Raw genomic sequence first — 15,233 nt, forward strand, 5'->3', positions numbered from 1 at the left:
ATTAATACACACAAATATTTGCAGCCTGCCATCAAACTGACAATGTAATGCAGTGAAGTAAGTGCAACCACTGCTGAGCCTGCAGCTCAAGGGTCACACCCCATTATCTTCAGTAGGTATTCTCAGCTCTTTTTGGCACAAGTATATAGTGTACAACAAATGACATAATATTACAAGTTCTGTCCATTAGCTCAGACAGGAGGATGAAAAATCAGGGCTCCAGCTCCACCACATGCCTGAGATGCTCCCTTCCTGAACAGGGTTCAGAAGAGCATGACATTGCCTTGCCACTGTACTTGGTGAGCTTTTACCTCAACAGAAAACCATCAGAGAGATCCTGCACATCAAACAGAAAACATCACAGCTGCCCTTTCTCCTCTTTGCTCACCACCATTCTCAAAAGCCTGTTTTTCCTTTGCTGATAACTTACAGCATGTTATTTTTGCCCTTCATTTCAGGTCCTCTTTACAGGATTCCTTTATATTCTGTTCATAGCAGTATTTCATAAGGACCATATACTAGACAACTTATTATTAAAGTCACTCAGTTTTCAATCAACTTTGTAAGTCAGTCAGCCTGGAGAATACATTACTCTGCTTCATTATCTCTTCTGTATTTGTTAGAAACATTAATAGTTTTGTTAAAGAATATGTGACCTCTAACATGGGGTAAATACTTCTATATTTTTAAATCAGTTAAACAGATGGAACATGAATAACTAGCATGCTGTCTGCAATCTGGACCTAATGCATTTCAGATCATCAATGATATTCAGATAACTGAATAGCAGAAGTAGTTATATGACTTAAGAAATGACTGGAAAGCAGTCTCAGCAAATCTTTTCATATTTGCATACTATATTTGTGAAAAACCTTTTGTAAAGGAAACTCAACTTTGACCACCATATTTTATGTGCATTTATGCACTTATCACATTCCCATATCTGCAGTAGCAAGAAGTGTCAGTACAGATTTATTAACAGAGGCTATCCATGTTTAAACAAATTGTTTGCAGGAAAAAAATAAAGGTACATTTTACAGTAATTTTAAAATAACTGATGTAATTTAACTATGTTATCTTTTGGCATGTAATCATCTCCTACTATTACAATACATGGCACAAAAGTGGTGCCACACTAGCATTTGAAATTTAACTAATTAGGACTTGATTTCCGCACTAGTATTTATAGAGACGACGTCTTTTCATACTAAATGGTGCCCAAGCATTTGGTTCCTCTAGAAGATAGGTGGAGACTGAACAAAGCTGCATCAGGGGAAATTCAGACTGGATATTAGGAAAAGGGTGGTCAGTCACTAGAAAAGTCATCACAGCATCTCACCTGTCAGAGTTCAAAGTGCACCTGACTGATGCTCCTGATCATGGTTTGGCTTTAGGCAGTCCTGTGAGGAGCAGGGAGTTGGACTTGATGGTCCTTATGGGCCCCTTCCAACTTGAGATATTCTGTGATATTTCATTTGATATCAAATTCAAAAAAACGGACAACGCAAAGGACAAAATTCCTTTCAGCAGAAACAGAGATGCCTTGAACCATACCATTCACAACTGTGAGAATGCAGGTGCTCCACAAGACAGAGTGGAAAAATACACGGAGATTAGGAAAGTTCTGCTGTGGTTGCAGTATTTTCCAATTGTTCTTAGCCCTCAGCCCAAACCTTCTGTATGTTTTGTGTAGACAGGACACCACACCTAAGTTAGTGTGTATATATATATATATATATATATTTACTATACTATATAGAATATATATCTATATATATATAGAAACCTGTACTGTGCTAAACCATTTTATTGTGTGGTATCACACATCAGGCCTAAATTATTCAGTCCTTGTATTCTCATTGCAGCATAGTCTGTAGGCTGAAAGAATGGAAGCAGAAAGCAGAATAAATACACACTTCAGGAAGCCTGCTGATACTTTCCCAGATCAGCAGCTCCTTAGGAGCAATTCTGGTCCATAACAAAGGGAATATGGAAAAAGCCACCAGATCCCATCCTCTCTCCTACCCTTCTTCATGCAGCACAAGGCTTTAAATTATATCAAAACTTGCACATAAACTCACTCTAGCTATCACTTTTCAACAGCACTGTGAGCATCAAGCTATAAACACCTTTAGCTACTAATAAAAGATGCTGCTTGGGTGACTTGCACTTTACCTGACTAAACTGCATAAAGCAGAGGATGAAGTACAGTAGTTTCCCATTCCTTCACTAAGTGGTGGTGTTTTATATGGGCTATGAATAATTAAACAGAAGCAGTAATATAATGACAGTATGATGTCAGGGAGAAGGAGTGGGAAAGGAGTTGGGAGGCATCCAGTTTTTAAAATAAACAACAGGTTTGATTTTCTAAACTCCCCAATAAATAACATCCAGTGTTCTGGAAGAATGTGTCTATCTTTAAGTGTATATCTAATTAGATAAAACAGATCAGACTGTTCAAATAAGAAGAGATTATCTAACAGATAGATGACTAAGAGCAAAGGACCCAGGTTTCCTCCTGACTTACCTGAGCACAGCACAATGGGCCAAGCTATTTTACCATCTATTACAGTAGGAAAATTTCCACATTTGCCCTAGCTCCAAGGCCTCCAGGCAACAAAACCATGAATTCCTGATTTCTATAAAGCCCTGGCTCATGCACCAGTGGGGACAGTGCCTGTTCATGTGTCTCACCACCCCACCAGTGTCAAGTCAGAAAGGAAACCCCATTTTTGTCTGCTTTAGAGCAAAACAAAAGCATCTCTTGCTTTGATTTCCATCCCAGTGTGTCTGCGTTGTGCTGCTGCAGAAACAACACGTTACAAGTCCAAGACATGATGTGGGAGCCAAATGGGAATGTGTAAGGAAGCGGGAGGAATTCAGTAAATCAATGGGTAGGATGAAAAGTTTTGCTAATCAGCAATATTTATGAAAATGCAGCAGAAGGTGGTCCCTTCTCGTGTGCAGCCTGCAGTAAGACCTGCTATTCAGTTTAGGTCAACATATTGTTCAACAAAATTAAATATTTTCTGCTCTCTTTGCACAGCATTTCTGGTTGTCTAAAAACTCCTGGACAACAGGAATTTTCCTAGCAAAGGCAGCATTTACTTGACTGGAGAAAAATGGCTGCCTTTGGATTTCCAGATTCTTAAGAAATCATTGATGACAAAAACACAGCAGAGAAACAGCAAAGCTAAAGAAACCACAAGAATGCACATCCATTTCTTTGCTAAAATAATCTTCTTATCAGAGCCGACATTCTGGATGACTAACATTGCTTGGAAAGGCATACAAAAAGCATCACACTGCACAGCTCTTGTTCCAAATTGCCAAACAGCAGTGCAAAAACCTACCAGAGAGAATAGCTAGCCACATTGACCTTTAAATCAACATTTCAGTGAAAAAATAAACAAGTAGCTTAAAATCTCTAGGAACACAGACACGGTAATGATATGCATCCTATTAGGACGTAATTCTGTGCAGGAAAAAAAGCAATTGCACAAAAAGAAAAGCTGCTATTGAAATAGAGAGATGTGCTGTAAATAAGAATTTCCTAACTGCCTTGAGGACAAAGCAAACTACAGCTTATGCAGGTCGAGAATTTGCAGCATTGTATTAAAAATACTAGGTCCGAGTCTAAAGCTTTTTAAATTCCAAGACCCTGTACATTTCTTTTCCTCATCCCAAAATCCTTTAGAAGAAAACAATACCCAAAGTTGAAACTTCCTTAGTGTGTTTTCACTGCAAAGGTAACTTGGAAGTAAGCAGACACCAAAGATGAACGTTTCAATGACCAAAAGAGAGAAAGAGCTGAGTTGTGCCAAAGTCTTTGTTTGGTTTTGTACCACTATTTTATGTACATAACCTCAGTAATTAGATAATCCCCAAAATGTCACATCTCAAAGAGGGATATTATGGCTAATATTGAAAGCAAACATACACACACATGCCTCAAGAAAATGCTACTTATGTATGTTATCTGTAGCAACGTAACAGAACAATTAATAATACTAAACTGCCTGCAAACAAATTCAATAAATGATTCAAAATTACAGCAACAAGTACAAAGGTAAAAGGCCTAACTATGGTGTTTACTATTATATTCATTCATCCTCTCTCTTCAACAACTGGACTATACACTGCTTTTTTCATAGCACTATTTTGTCAAAAATAGAAGCCTTATTTAGTGTGCCTGCATTCAACAGGGATCTGGTCCTGATCAGGGCTTTTGAGGCATCAGGGAACCAGACATCCAGGCTTAATAAGGGAAATCACTCAGAAGCTCATGATCCCACTGAACACAAATAATTGGGCCCATTAACAGTTTGTTACTCCAAGTGTTTTACTGCATAAAATTACCACAAGTCAACAAGGATGCAGTTCTGAATGTCCCCTATTTCAAAGACCTGTGGGTATTGAAAACATGCTGGCACATAGAAAAATCACAAAAGAAGCCAGGGCGTAAAGTTGCTGTGCATATATACCATTGAGTTTTAATCAGTATAGACTCATAAGCACATTTCTGCAAATTCAATGAGAAGTGGGCATTTTGCTTTTGTTCCTATTTCCTAAATAGTTTTATGTCTAAAATCCCAGTGCAAATTAGTAATTTTTTTATATTTAATGTAATGGTTTGAGAGCAGAAACTAGGAACAAAAAGAATAAAATGCCTATTGAAACAATCTTGTAAAGTACAATCTCTGCCCCTGGCAGGTTTTCTCTAACCATGCTTATTTCCAATAATTTAGTTAATAGGAGAATAATGAATTGAATGACTACTATCTGATTGGGTGAATTCTTTAAGCAAATTACAATATAAACCAAGAGAGAAAATTCACAAATACAAATTCACAGTAGTGCTCCTGGTTTTACAGTGAATCATCTGATTTAGTCTACCTGTAAATTTTATTCAGTCTGTGAGGTGTCCATTTAAAAACCACCATGCTTTTGGTATTGCCTTGCCCTAACAGACCGAATATTAATCTACATCTGTTTCCAAATTACTTTTGCAGTCATGTCCAGTTTATGTTCAGATTGTGTATTTCATATATATATGTTTCCCTATGTAGTCTACCATGCATTCTACAGAATATCATCTCTTTCAATGTACGTTGAGCCTAATTAACCCTTTTTTCCTTACTGAAACAATTAACAAACAGCAATGCTAGAAACACAGATTTTCAAGGTAACTGAAAAAAACCCAAAAATATTCTGGTCTTGCTCTGATTAGTTAGTTTTATCTTTGACTTCCCCATAGTCCTCATGCATTTATTTCAGTACCAAATTATTCTAAATTTTATGTCATTTAAGTAAAAGTCAAGTATCAACGCTTTCTGCATTTCCTTTGCTCTGCTTCATTCTCTTGTGGAAGAATACAGGATGTACCAATACAGACCCCTGCTTTAGCTTACTGTTTACTTAGAACACAATTAGAAGCTTCTTCAAACGAGGATTGCAGTACAAGATTTCCTTGTTGGTGCAAGAACAATGTTGTCAACAAACCAGTCAGATACAGTGGCCTAGTCTCTCTCACCTGTCAAAAGATCACTTTGAAACCTTCTAGAAAGAATATTCCATTGAAGAATTGGTATCTCTCAGCCAAGGAACACACACAGAGCATGTAAAAGCATGTGGAAAAATCTCATTATAGTAGTAGCAAGATACATGTGTATACGAAGTACCCAGAGATACACCATCTTCTTGGAAAGTATTCTTTCAATATTCATTGCCTTAATCGTGGTTCAGAAGGATGTTATTTGAACACTTCACACTTGAAAATTCATTTCACTTCCTAAATTATGTCATTTTTATAGAATATGGTCAATTACATGATTAACTCTACCATTATACTGGTGTTACTTACAAAATGCCACAAATGTCATTATGGAATATTAAACCTCTTCAGTTATAGTATGCATATTAAATGTTATTTTGATTTTTATTTTCAAATTAAATTTTATTTAATTTGATGCACTGTGTAAAATCAGAATATCATAACAGAACATAACATCACTCAAAAGTAAAGCAAACTAAAGCAAAGGCTCTGAGATGGCTGGAAAGTAGCCTTTTCTGATGCATTTTAAAAATACATCAATGCAGTGAAACATCACATGAAAGCCTAAGTATTAAAACAGATGAGTCTTGCTCAATACATATTTGGAGAAAAGCCCCACGTCACTCCAAAATCTCCAAAGACATGAAGAAAACAACCTTCAGTTGTGAGACTCTGAGGAAGAATGGAGCAGGCTCCACCAAACAGTGTGAAACTCACCCACGGATGTGTCATCTGAACTGCCAGTCAGGCATGGGAAGAGGTTACAGTGAAATACCTCTTCCAAACGCCTGCATCCTCTTCAGATGCTTCATCTCCCTCATGAAGGACCACAAGAGGAACCCAGCCTGAAGAGCTGAGCTGTACAGATGCTGCATAACCCACTGCTAACAGCAAAGAATGCAAGTCGGGAAAACATGCCAACCTAATTCTGCTCATTTGTTCTGTGAGCTTAGAGAAAACCACCTCCACATCCATCACTTATTGTTTGCAGAATGGGCAGAATTTCTGAAAGATGTTAGCATCTGATCTCACACTTTTGATGTGCATTTTGGAGATGGAAAGGGGTAGAGAACAAATGGAGCCCTTATTATATAGAAAGGATAAGGAAAATTTAATGGAACACAGGCTTATTGGCTTCGCTTGTGGGACTTTTTTTCCCTCACAGGGGTGGGAGAAACCTATTATGCCTTTCCTGGATGAGACAAGCTGGGAAACAGGCCCCTAAGCTTTTCTTCCCTACAAAAGAAAAAAAAAAAAAGGGGAATATAAAGTCACAGCCAACTTAACCTGCATTTTTGCTGCAAAGTAATAACCACTCACACATAAAACTTCTTCAAGAGAGTCCTCACCAGGAATAACTGGTAGAATAACAATTGTGCTTGCCATTAGAGAGCATGCTTTTCAACTTCCACTTTCAAAATCACGTAGGATAACAACTCTGTGGTAATTAAGTCTGGTAGCTCATAATTGAATTGCTAGAAGACAAAACATCACAGCTCCTCAAAACCCTCAGCCTATTTTAATGTAAGATACTTGACACAGGAACTATACTAGAAAGTTGAGTAGGCTACAGTTTGAATTTTTTTAACGAATATGCCCTGTTGGTAAGAATTTTAATGTCAATCCAGCTATAGATTTGCTTTTGCCTGAGCAAAGAAGCTTTGTGCTGAAGCATTTCCATCCCTACATGTGGAAGTAGCTGTGGCAGCATGAACACTTCCATGCCAATATAAATGTGTACAGATCCTCCACAGTGTGCTGCTTTAGCTATACTCCAATTGAGTTAAGTGTTAAAATTTTCTAGGCTTAGTGACAACAATATTTTACTTCATGGTAGCTGATCCATCATAGCTGTCAGTGTGCATGCTCTTAGCCTGTGGCAAAGGCAGGATAATTTGAGTTGTTTTGCCCTGCTTCATTGAAAAGCAAGATGACTCAAATTACTTTGAGCTTGCTTCAGGCGAGGCTCGCACACTTGGACAGCTATAATGGATCAACTGACGTGTAGCAGAATATTGGTGGGGCTAAGCCCAGTGCTGAAATAGAGCAAGCATCCCTTTTTTTTTATCCCCTGGCATTTAACTTGAGCCTTTGAGAGCTACAACATGTGAGCGAACAGATGAGTGAAAAACAACTAAAAAGCTCCTACATCTTGCAATCTACTCTAAGAGCAATGTTAGCCATAGAATAACTTGAATCCAGAGATGAAGATCTGGACAAAGTTACTCAGTTATGTCCGCTCCTAAATACTCCAGGCTTGTCAGCTTTGCTTATTCTCCTCTTTTTTCTTTGTCATCTTGTCCTTTCCTTACCTGTTCCTGTCCCAGTCTGCTTCAACTATAATTCCCTCCTTTAGCAGCCTTAGTGAGCCTTTGCAAAACAGGGAAGCCTTCAAGATATGTCTATCAGTGGTGCCTGCAACACCTGCATACTTTACATTTTTACACTGAATTAGAATGGTATTTATCTTTTCCATCTGCACTAAGCAAAACTAAAATAATATCTCGTGTGGCAGCCATGTGCTGACATCAGTTCCTCTGGTTGCTCTCACTTTTCCATACATTTATCTGATAGTGCTCAAATTAAACTCAAATTTCAATTTATTTTTCCCATACACGTTGATGCATATTTAACCATTAAAATTCAAATATTACTGTAAGCTCATCCAACACATTCAAACTGTCCATCATTAAAACACATAACTCTTCTCAATGAAGTCTTACTGTCACAAGTAAGACTTTCACAGATGAAACTATTAAGAAAAATATTAAAACCATTTTCTTGTTGTTATCTGGTCATCTCACACTACCTTGTATGTTCCCTCATACCTACTGGAACAGTATGCGTTCCATAGCACATTCTGAACATGACTGCACCATAATCTGTATCCCTTCCCAAAATACTCCTAATTAATTGAGAATAGATGAGAATATTAATTGCTCCTATCTATTACAAGTACTGTAGAGAAATCCTATCATGTCAGACCATGCAGGAAACTGTCAATGCCATTAGAAATTCTCCTTGAAAACTGATACTGCAGAATGTGTCAGTAGCTTCTGATGATGTCAGATGAGAAACTGCAGCAACAGCCAGGAGCACAGCAGAGCTCACTCCAGACGCCAGCTTTGGCAAGATGTACTGAAATGCTGCAAGAATGTTTCTGAAATTGAGATTACTGAAACGTAATATCTCTTTTCAGAAACTTTACTGCACACAATTCATCAAGCCAAAGCTAAAGTTCCAGGAAGAAAGGACCATCTGTTTTCCTTTGGACTTTTTTTAAAGCTCACCTTTAACCAATTTTAAGGGCTTTTTTTCCATACACTGCAATGCAAGGAATTAATAACTTAAGAAATAGATAAATGACTCAATGTGCCTCCTTGAAATAGTGAATCTTCCAATTTTAATTATAATTAACTAGAAAATAACTGCCTACTTGTAACACAGACTCATTAAATCTGATACCTTTACACTTTTAACCTACAAAGGGGGCCACAAGAACTCTGGATCTATTTCCATTCCCAGCTTTGCCCTTCACCTATCATATACGCCACTGGAAAGAGCATAATCTCTCACAGACCTATTTTTACACCCAAATGGGAAACTACTTATAACAACAAAAGTGTTCTGCTGAATACAGCAGGCTTTCAGAAACACGGGTATGGAAGGTTTGCTTTGCAAACCTTATCTTAAACACAATTTTAAATTTAGTGCCTGTTTAGAAAAAAAGCATTTGAAAGATCACCAAAAATTGCACTGAAAGAAATATGATATATTCACTCATATATCTCTGAAACTCAAAGCATGATTATCACTAGGTTAAGATTTATTACAAGTTGCCAATTTAGGCAGTGTATCAAACTTCCTTAATCCTATACATCTAACTATGTACAACTAATCCATATAAGTATATAAAAAGATAAAACTGAAAGACGTTATGAAAGTAGCTCATTGAATTATCACAAATATTATACCTTAAATGATTAACATCTAAAATATCAATTACAGATGCAGTGCACTGAAATTATCTGGTTGATTACCAAGTGATTGTCTGGCTTTTACAAGCTCATATAATAAAATATTTAGTTAAAAACCACAGGACACAAAAAACAAACCCAAAACCTGAATAAACACTTATTAAGGGTCTATCATATAACACAGCATGGCCTAGAGCAATAAGTGGGAGAAATTCTACTGTCACTGATGAGATTTAGGATTTAGACACCATTCTCTGCAGTGATCCTGCCCCAGCAAACTTCATACAGATTCATCTTTTTCCATCAATCTTCATTAAATCCAAGAATCTCACTTTCCAAAAATCCTCTAACTATATAGATATACAGAATACTTTCAGGAACCAAATTTTAGCAAGCACAGGTTAGCATCCAAGCTCCTGGAGCTGACCTTTCAATTTTATTAAAAGCGTTAACAAGGACACATACAAATGTTTTTTGGTTGTTTTGTTTTGGGTTTTTTTTATAACAAACATATGTTATTTTTGAAGAACAAAATCTATGAATCTTCCCCATGATACTCCTGATTTTATCTTCCATCACTGCTATAAAAAATTGCACATGCAGCTGATTCCAAGATTTCTAACATCTCTGCTGCATAATGAAGATACCTAATATGCATTTTCTCATTTCCTGTCACATTGTAAGAGACTAGTCTTCTGTCAACTAAAATTTACCTTAATATGTGGCTGTTAGGGAAAAATAAGCACATTACCCTGTTGCTGCTGTTACTTAAAGAGCACTGAATGTGTCACAATGCAACAGTGAATGCAATCTAATGCAACAGTAGGAGAGACCCTCAGGATGGAATTCTGCCAAAATTATCTGCTCAGATAAATGGGCTGACAAAAAGCAACCATAAATAAGGTTACTCTTTCGACATCATAAAGTTGACGCATATCCTGCCCAAGCTAGTTTTGTATAAAACAGCAAATAAATCCAAGAGATAAATAAAATGCAGAGATGCTTTTATTTCTGATAAGTCTTGCCTATTTATTCAGAAACCATTTGTGCAACAATATTTGGACTATCTGAAACAAATTCTCTGAATACGTGCGACTCAGATGTCTTTCCATCCTACATCACTATAAATCCTGATGATTTCATATCCTGCACAGAATATTTTACATAGCCAAGTTCAATTTAAAATTAGTCATTAAAATGAACCATTAACTTTGTAATTGCCTACTGAGCTTTTTTTTTTTTTCGTTTTCACAATAGTATACATTGGATAATGAAGAAAGAAGCTTGATGAGAGTATTTGGAATGTGGGGTGAAATAGCACCCAAACCACAATGCTGAAAGAGACTTTGAAAAAACTGAAAATAATTTTTCATCATCCTGAAAAATGTTTTTGGCATGTAAAGCAGAAATATATCTCCTACAAGAAACAGCAGCACATGTAGTATCTTAAAAAAGACATGCTTAGGCATGTAGTCCAGGTGTCCTCAGGAGATTTATGGTTTAATTGCTCCACATGCCACATATTTTACACAAGTGCTTTTTTAAATACTGAAACAGAATTTAAACCAATGTCATTTAGCAGGTTATGAACTGTGCTGGACATAATTTAAACATACTTTCCTTTCAAATTAAAGGGTTTAGTGACATACCAAATCCCGGAATGCTTTTGAGACTGGATTTGAGACAGATTTTTTCAAGTCTGAGGTAGCTGTATCGCAGCAGGCAGTTCCACAGGAACATCCAGTCCATTCGTGTGCGATGGTTCATGATAATGACACTCCTTTCTCCAGGAACAAATCCATCTCCAGTGACAACCACCTTGGCACCACACACCATTTCCAGCAAGGCCTAGAAATAGTATTTCAGTATTATGGCTTTACTCCCAGAAGAAAAGCATCAGCCCATTAGCAATGAATATTAATTTGAATTATATAATTTCACTTATTCACTCACATTACAACTGGTAAACAAACTTCTATTTTCTAATAAAGCAGCCAGCTTTTCTGCAGGAATAGCTGTTTAATAGAAGAGGAAACAGCAACTGAGCAGCACTTCTTAAAAAGCACTCTATTCCCATCACTGCATTAAACTTACCTTTCCCTGGTTTTCCAGGAATACTATCATGAAGTAATAAAAATGAGTCAGTATGGATTATAACTTGGTAGGTAATCTAAGGAGAGACTGGCTGCACAAATATCTATTGCCTCTATGGTCAGGGTCACTGGCAGCACACTGTCCAACCCAGTCAGCACAGATAAAAAACCCCAGCAAAATACCATAGGACCTCTATAAGTCTCAATATAAAAATACCTTCAAATTACCTCCTTATCCTTTCTTCCCCATTCTTCTTCAAAAAAAAAAAAAAAAAGAACAAACACTGGGGATTTAAACACAGCTCTAGAAAGTGAAACAACTTCTGATCATATTTCTGCCAACTCTGTGTGTGCTTAGTACAAGCCAAATTGAACTGAAACAGTTAAGACCCACTTCACTGTCCCCTGCTGACTCTCCTAGAAAGGAAGTAAAATGTGATAGCAGAGTGAGGAAGGTGAAAATCTCTTACAACACAGAGTTCAGGGTCAGAGTTTCCCTGCTGGAGTCCAACTGGTACAAAAGAACTTTACTGTTTGGAGACACAAACCAAGAACCTGCTTCTCCTGACTGAGAATGCAGTGAGTGTAACGATAGAAAATTAAGACAAGGTCTGAGCCTCAAAATGGTTGGATGCAAAATCTTTTTGAGACTCCTTCCCTGAACCTAAGTCCCCAAGATTCTCAAAAGACAAAATCCTTCCCACAATGATATTAAAATTATTTTGGTCTAGCTCTAGTGTGGGCTAAAAATCAAACTTCTAGATTAAAAAAGTTATCACAAACTAGTTTTAATAACCCAGAATTAAAAAGCCCAGGTAACTAATTGAAGAAAAGACCGGTACTAGATTTTGGGGAGTTTGAAATTATAAAAAATTTGAAGACAAACATAGAGTTATTTTGTGACAGTATCAGTACTCAGTTAAATTTCATCATGACAAGAAATAACAATCTGTTTCCTTACTGGTGATTACATCGGCCTCCTAATTTCACTACATTTAGTCACGATAAAAACTACAAAAGTTTTAGAACAAGAAACAGCTGAGGTCCTTTTAAAACTCACAAGGCAAAAACAGCAAAAGCAGAAAGTATCTGATATGCAATAAGGATAAAACTTCTTTTACGCCACAAGATACAAACTTCTGTGCACCAATATGACATTTTACTTTAGAAGAAGTTAAACAAATCCCTAATGGCCTACAGGAACAAAGTCCCCCAGCTTTAGAGAACGGAAGAAGAGACAGATCCCATTCACATTGCCTTTCCTTTGGAACAATTCAGGGAAGAGCTTTGTTATTGATTTTCAGGCTCATATAGCTGTAAAGCTGATGCACTGTAAGTGAGGAATACCTCCTTTCTAGGGGAAGCGCTTCTTCTTTCACCCGAAAACATTTATCTCTAATTCAACTACAAGTGCTAAATTCTAAAAGGATTAAGTAACAGATCAGTGAAGGTTGACAACAATGTACCAGACAGTGGAAAATTTTCCTAATACAATACTTTGAGCACAGTCCAAAGAAACAGTTTACCAGACAACTCATTTAGGAAGTTTACAGTTTAACAGAACTTCCTTCTGTTTACTAGAGTTTCACCTACTCCTCTCTGCATCTGACTGACACTGGATGAATATATCACAAAAAGGCCTTTTCAAACATAAAATGAACACAGCATTAGCTGATACATAAATTAAACTGTGAAAGAAGAAGGGGACTGTGAAGAGGCACACTGAGCTAAACCCTAAGTCTCCACAGATAGTAAGTGCATAGGGCCTGTTCAGACAAAAGCATAAATAGCTTTAAAAACTCTAAAATAAAATCCAAAGTGCTGGTGAACAAGCTAAATTGTGGGATTATGTATAGTTGCTCAGACCTGGATTATGTGCCACTTACCACAGGGAGTGTGAGCCAAGTGGCCACAATGCAGTCGGTGATCCAGCGGTACCAGGCTGGCGAGATAAACATCAAAGGCAGAAAAGGGCCCAGCATGAATATACTTCCAAAGAAACTTCCCAAGAATAGTGCAAGTGCAAAGTACATCCCCTTCCATGACACCATGGTTCTGAAAAACAGGGTTGACATTACATTAGAGAGACAAACTGAAAGTAATTATGCAATTCTTCAAGTCCACAAGCCCAGTCTGAGGTTATGTTCCTCTTTTTTTCCACAGCTAACAACACAGGACAACAGTAAACACAACCAAAATGTTCTTCTTCCCCAGCAACAGTAAGAGAAGGACTTTATAAACACAGTGATTTGTAAGGTGAAATGGGATATTAAAGGGGCCATTAAACTATCACCTACATCATAATATTCTCCCATTACTACAATATGTAGTTCCACTCAAAAACCTTCAGCAAGCTATTTTTAATAACCAAAGGTACAAAAGGGCTATATAAGAGAACACCAGCTATATTAAACTTTTTGGCCATTATCTTTGTCTGTGGTGAAATACTAAATAACGTTACCATTTTATAAAGACAGGAAACTTTGCTCTTCTGTTTCTCCATCCCATTTCTTCTTGCTGAACATAGCATTGCAGAAATTCATCTTCCCCATCTAATAAGGCTCTATGTGTGACCTCCTTCACAAACCACTCAAACCTGCCAAGATTGACCAGCTATTTCAAACACCAGCTCCCTTTTCACACCAAAAAGGCAGGCAAGCAGTGGCTGAACTCTCCTGACCCATCCTGGCTTAGAAAAATTCATCACTTTTTGAAGTCTGCTGAACAAACTGCCCTTATCAGTTATTTTCCAACTTGCTGCACCAAAAAGGCAATAGTCTGTGTGTTTTAAGGCATAGTCTAGACTTGAAATATTTCAGTGTCAGTGCTATCAGCTACACTGTCTTATTATAAATTGAAATGTACAGTACACTGAGCTCCTTAGTGCATTATGGCACAACACTCAGCAATCCTCCAAGCATTCGTAACAGTTACAAGCTTTCACAATTTAGCTACTGCCAGCTATGACAAAGCAAATGTGGAAATATCAATTATCTAAATTAGGCCCTAAAAATAGACTGTTTTCATCTATTTAGGACTCAGCCAATTGTTTATAAAATCAAAGGTTAAGCAGAAGACACTTTTTTAGTCACTTTACTGAATTCCTTCTTGTGACAGGCTATTTTAGAAATTATAAGAGCTCAGATAGACAGGACTTCAGGACAAGAAAAACAGGAAGCTGCTGGGTTTAATTTTAAAATGAGCAATGGAAAAGCAATCCATTAAGCCTTGTGTATTGTAACATACACGATTTATCTCAAGCATTTTTTGTACATTGACCATAGCAATGATGTTTGCACAGCAAAGTATTTGACAGTCAAGAAATGGGAATGCTAGGGTTGCTAGGAGATGAAATTTGCTTCTGCTACTTCATGTTGACAAGTAACAAGAAAGTAGTTCTACTCTGAGATAATTCTAGGTTTAAACAATTTCCTAAACTGTATGGTATTTGGAGAAAGGCCAAGACAAGAGGCCATGCAAATTTTTAATGCAAGAAGGATATATAGGAATCTGTATTAACTCACTTCTGTAGCACAATAAAAGAAGTAACACTAAATAGAAATGTTTCCTGATAGCTGTATTGGAAAGATTTTGACACAGTGAAATTTG

The 15,233-nt window shown here is 37.1% G+C and overlaps 1 protein-coding gene across 1 annotated transcript in view; it reads right to left on the minus strand.

Annotated features, from left to right (window-relative positions):
- Window positions 1-14,186, minus strand: part of LCLAT1 (lysocardiolipin acyltransferase 1) — a 70,588-nt gene extending 56,402 nt beyond the window's left edge. Inside the window, exons 1-3 of the mRNA XM_062489351.1 lie at window positions 14,086-14,186; window positions 13,511-13,679; window positions 11,181-11,379 (exon numbers count right to left, since the gene is read on the minus strand). Of these exons, the coding sequence (XP_062345335.1) occupies window positions 11,181-11,379; window positions 13,511-13,675 (364 nt within the window). The 5' untranslated portion in view covers window positions 13,676-13,679; window positions 14,086-14,186. The remainder of the gene's footprint in view (window positions 1-11,180; window positions 11,380-13,510; window positions 13,680-14,085) is intronic.
- Between the last annotated feature and the right edge of the window lie 1,047 nt (window positions 14,187-15,233).

This window comes from Cinclus cinclus, chromosome 3, assembly GCF_963662255.1.
Source record: "Cinclus cinclus chromosome 3, bCinCin1.1, whole genome shotgun sequence".
NCBI lineage: Eukaryota > Metazoa > Chordata > Aves > Passeriformes > Cinclidae > Cinclus > Cinclus cinclus.